The 4,901-nt window shown below is 41.1% G+C and overlaps 1 protein-coding gene across 1 annotated transcript; it reads right to left on the reverse strand.

Annotated features, from left to right (window-relative positions):
- Positions 1 to 1,022: 1,022 nt before the first annotated feature.
- On the reverse strand, positions 1,023 to 4,308 carry dapk2a (death-associated protein kinase 2a; the record flags this gene model as incomplete). The annotated part of the gene is given in 5 exon segments (XM_014030654.1): positions 1,023 to 1,888; positions 3,438 to 3,483; positions 3,551 to 3,703; positions 3,770 to 3,845; positions 4,179 to 4,308. Coding segments are annotated over 5 exon segments (1,059 nt in total), but the record flags the coding sequence as incomplete, so codon positions are not given.
- Positions 4,309 to 4,901: the final 593 nt, after the last annotated feature.

Raw genomic sequence — 4,901 nt, forward strand, 5'->3', positions numbered from 1 at the left:
GCATGATTTAGTTCATTTGTTAGATTGTTAACATCTTACACTATATTTCTTTTAGTTGAATTTTATATGCTTTGGTCGAGATTTTATATTGATGTTAAATCTTTAAAGCTTTTTTTGTTAAAGAATTGACTCTAGAGTGCATATTTTGTGTCCATGAAAAAAACTATTTCAGAAAAATATTACAATATTAAAGAACTGTTCTTGTTAATTTGATGAAAACATTTTAAATTTCCAGTGCACTCACATCAGAATAACTAATAGATTTGTTGTTAGAATAATCGATTAATCGAAAAAATAATTGTTAGATAAATCAATTAGAAAATAATCATTTGGTACAGCACTATAAGGCAATATGTAATATGTACAATATTTGAAAATTGGCATGTATCAATAATTTAGAATGTTGGTGTAATTTGTTTGCTTCTAGAATGAACAAAGATGACATTGTGCATCTTATCTTAACTAATAATAATAATAATAACAATAATAATGCATTTTATTTATAAAGCACCTTTCAGGACACCCAAGGACGCTGTACAACAGAAAAGAAACAACTCCAGATACATAGAATGATGGGTAGTGTGGGAGAAACATAGAAATGAGGACTAGAAAACAGTCATTTATTGAGGTACAATGATCAGATTCTGGGTGTGAACTGTGGGAAGAGTCCTGAACGGAGAAGAGAAACTGGTTGTCTCTTTTTGCTCCTACAGATGAGGTAGGTATGTAGCTCACATTTTCTCCTTACCTCCCTGCGAGGCCGGGGAACTGGCATTGGGTGACCCTTCCTTGGCAGAGTGTGACCTCGAAAGCAGCTCTTCTGAGTACCAAAGTGTCTTTAAGGACCAGGACTGCCACCCCGGGTWAGGTGGAGATTTAAAGGGGCTCATGTTGTTATCTGAGCCTTGCAGATGGAGAGAAGTCCAGCCTCAGCCACACTTTTCATCTTATCTCTGAAGCTCACGTAGTTTGTATTTTTTTTACTTCCTGTTTTGACAGCAGAACTAACTGAGAGACATGAAGACAGTTGTACAATTTATTGGATTCATTTAGTAAAAATAACAATCTAAAACACTCATTCACATCAGTTGTTTTTGTTACAATACAACATTTGTTACAATATTCCAACACATTTTATCCCTTCTTTCAGAAGCAACAGTCACTTTAGGAGAGACAGTATTAGAACTTATCTGGTCTCAGTCAGGTCCAGGTATGGTCTCAGTCAGGTCCAGGTCTATCTCTGCTGACTGGTCTCAGTCAGGTCCAGGTCTATCCCGGACAGCAGATCTCCTCCACAGGAGCGGTTCAGCAGCTCTTTGAGTGCTTCGTTCACATCGTTGTTGAAGACGGGGGRGAAGCTGCTGTTGGGGTACCCTCCTCCTCCTTCCTCCATCTGGAAGGACCCCACGGCCTCCTGGACCCACTTCAGCTCGTTGCTAAGCTCCAGGCACAGTGCATCAAAGTGACCCCGCCTCTCCTGGTAGCGCTCGCTGACGGCAGCGAGACCACAGCTGAAGGCCTGCATGTCGTCCTGCAGGCTCTTCTTGGAGGCCTCCACCTTCCTGAACTCGTAGCGGATCTGTGAGAGCTCGTGGCGCACGGCCTCGCTCTCCTCCTTGTACCAGGCCTCCTTCTCGTTGTAGATGGAGACCAAGGCGTCAATGTCCTCCTGCAGGGTATCGTGGGCCACCGCCAGAGAAACGAAAGAGCTCTCCATCTGGTCGATGTCCTCCACCACCTGGGCGAAGCGCTCAAAGTTTACGTAGGTGTTGTTTGGTGGCATGCTGGAGTGGGACTTGATGGTATACTCCCTCAGACGCTTGGTCTTCAGCCGCCGTCGCTCTGGTTTCTTTGGCTCTTTGGCCTTCTCCTCCTTGTGTTCGTTGGACTGAAGGAGTTAAAAAGAGAAAAAAAGGAAACAACTGCTAATAATAATAACTTATGGCAGGAACAGGATGAATGTTCCCTTTGTGCATGTGCTGTTCGAGTAAATATTGTCAACAAAGATCCGATAYAGGCCGGTATCATCCTAGACTGCTTCTTTATTCAGGGGTGTTTCTGCTTCCTGGGCTGAAATGAGGGGTTCCACTGGAAACAATATGTGCTGCAGCGTTCTGGGCCTCCCCAAGCATGCTGAGCAGATTTTACATCAATGTGGCCGCCCCTCATCCTCTCGGCCAAGTGCTTCTACAAGGATCCTCTGGTCCAAGGTAGGGATGCATGATACATCGGCATTAATATCAGTATCAGCCGATATTGGTTTTTTAAAATATCGGTATTGGTCCGATATGTAAAACTGGGCTGATATTAACATCCAGTATTTATTTCCCACCTTTTATTTTTGTGTTTGTGTTTTGGGAGGGGAGATGGTTGGTTGAGCAGCATCTGTTTGATCATGATAGTGATAGTGATTCTGCACAGCCAGGAATGACTAAAGTATAGAGCCATGTCAGAGGTCTGGTCGTTTATTTACAATATCAAAAAAAAGACTCAAGTGTGTAATAATAATGTATAATATAATTTGTGTGTTTGTGTAATATCGGTAAATATCGGTTATCGGCCATAACAGCAATAATTATATCGGATAGCGATATCAGCTGGAATTTTCATATCGGTGCATCCCTAGTCCAAGGGTCCTCCTCGGTGAGGTATGTGCCCAGGATTCTTTATGACATTGTTGGTATTAGTCGTTCAGTGCTTTCTGCACTGCCATCTGGTGGACAGGAGGGCTTCATACAACGTTAGTTCATTCGTAACTTCTTATTTATCTCAATCTAAACACTTTTCACTTTTGCATTGTTTTTAAGTTACCTTAATCTAAAACAGAATTCCTCATATTACAAACTGAGATATTTTTATATTTTTATATATTTTATTGTTATTATTTTGCTAATATTGTTCACTCTAGTGTCTTTTAATCTTTTTTTAAATGATGCTTTTAGCTACCGTTCTGCCAGTTTTAACTTGTTGCTACTTTCTGTTGCTTTAACCTTTAAGTTATCAATTTACTACTTTCAGCAATTCAGCTCTTTTTAAAATTTAGCTGCAGTCTTGCTAACTTTAGCTACTTTCCTGCTAATTTAGCATTTGTTTGCTACAATTTTGTCAGTATTAGCAGCACCTGTTTTTCTCATTTATTTTGGAAACATTTTAATTATTTTAGCTGCTGTTTTGCTGAATGTAATTCCTGTTCAGCTCATATTACCATTTTGCTTTGTAGCTTTTAGCTTGTGTTCTGTTCCCTTTAGCCTCTGTTTTGCACATTTTATTTATTTATTAACTTTTGTGTGTTTTTGTTCTCTTCAGGTTTGATTTGAAGGATTTTAGAACCTGGTAAAGATCAGCTCAGTTTGATAGATCAAAGCCCAGAACTAAAGAGGACTTTTATTTAAGTTCTGTGACTAAAATAATATGACTCATAAATCGTTTCAGATTACCTTGATCCAGGGATGATTCAGAGCGTCCTGAATTGTTAATCTCTTCCTGGGAGACAAAAAAAAAGGGCAGGAATCAGGTTCAGAGTGTTTCAGAGACAAACCATGCTCCGTACTTCTTATCTTTTTCCAGCAGCTGGCTGATGAACTTCTTGGCCAGCTCGCTGGTGTGACCGAAGAACTCCTCGTCAAACTCGTAGTTCACGGCTGAGATGTTGCCCAGGGTGTCCTGTTTGGTCTCCCCCAGGAATGGAGAGGCTCCGCTCAACCTGGATCAAAGAAACTTTCTGTTGCTCTGTAACCGTTCAGAATCAGGACTTCCAGAGGTTCCTTACAGGATGTAGGTGATCACCCCGATGCTCCACATGTCTGCTTCCAGACCCAGCGGCTCGTAGTTAACGATCTCTGGAGCTTCAGAAGCCAACGAGACAGAAACATGAGCGTTGGGTGCAAAAGATTCCTCAAAAACACCAAACAGTAAGGTTAATGTACAGTTCTGTGCAGTCTGACAGGTCAARGTTACATGTTGGGGACTGTGTCCTGCATGAGTTCATGAAGTTTTTTACTAACTGACCCATAACAAACCCACACATGATAAATGTCACAGCACCTTGTACCCTATGGTCCAGAGGAGCAGATATAAATCTCTTAATAAACTCTGAGTCAAGCGTTAATTTCTCCGTCAGCGTTGGATCCCTGCTGATCCATTCTGCTCTCAGACAGGAAGAAACAAACTCGTCTCACCTACAAACTCCGGCGTCCCAAAGATGTTTTTGAACTCCACCCCGGCCTCGATCTTATGGGCGAGGCCGAAATCGATCAGTTTGATCCTCGGCAGGAAGACGTTCTTGTCCAACAGCATGATGTTTTCAGGCTGCAGAGGCACAAAAACAAACATGAAAAAAATTCAAACTAAAGATGTGCAGGACTTTCTTATTCTACAGGTCCAACAAGGAAAACCTAAAGACAAAAAACCTCAAATGTACTGGATCAGTGCAACATTGAACCAGATAACCCATCACTGGCCACWTGGACTGAAGCCACTCAGGAGAACAAGCATATCTAGCTGGTATCATTCAACACAAGCTCCAGCTCCTTCACCAGTAATGTGACATCCCATGACTCTAAGATAACACCCAACCATGATGGTCCTCCACGCAGGTGGTGGGCTCACATCCTGTCTCTCTTTCAGGCTTGGCCCGACCAAGCTCTGGGTCCACGTCTCAATCCTTAAAAAAGTTTGCATAGTAAGTTCTCCTCATAAATTTTACATACATTTATATTGAACATAAAAAGTTGAAAGACTTCTTCTGCAAGAAAGTTTAAGAGAAGAAGAATTCCATAAGCTTGATTCATGCTGGACTTTACTTGACTCATTAGCACCTCTAGTGTTTGGACATAGAACTGTGTCCACCATCATCACAGATGTTTGTTTTATTTATTTATTTATTTATTTATTTATTTATT

This window comes from Austrofundulus limnaeus, unplaced genomic scaffold (assembly GCF_001266775.1).
Source record: "Austrofundulus limnaeus strain Quisiro unplaced genomic scaffold, Austrofundulus_limnaeus-1.0 Scaffold1097, whole genome shotgun sequence".
Taxonomy (NCBI): Eukaryota; Metazoa; Chordata; class Actinopteri; order Cyprinodontiformes; family Rivulidae; genus Austrofundulus; species Austrofundulus limnaeus.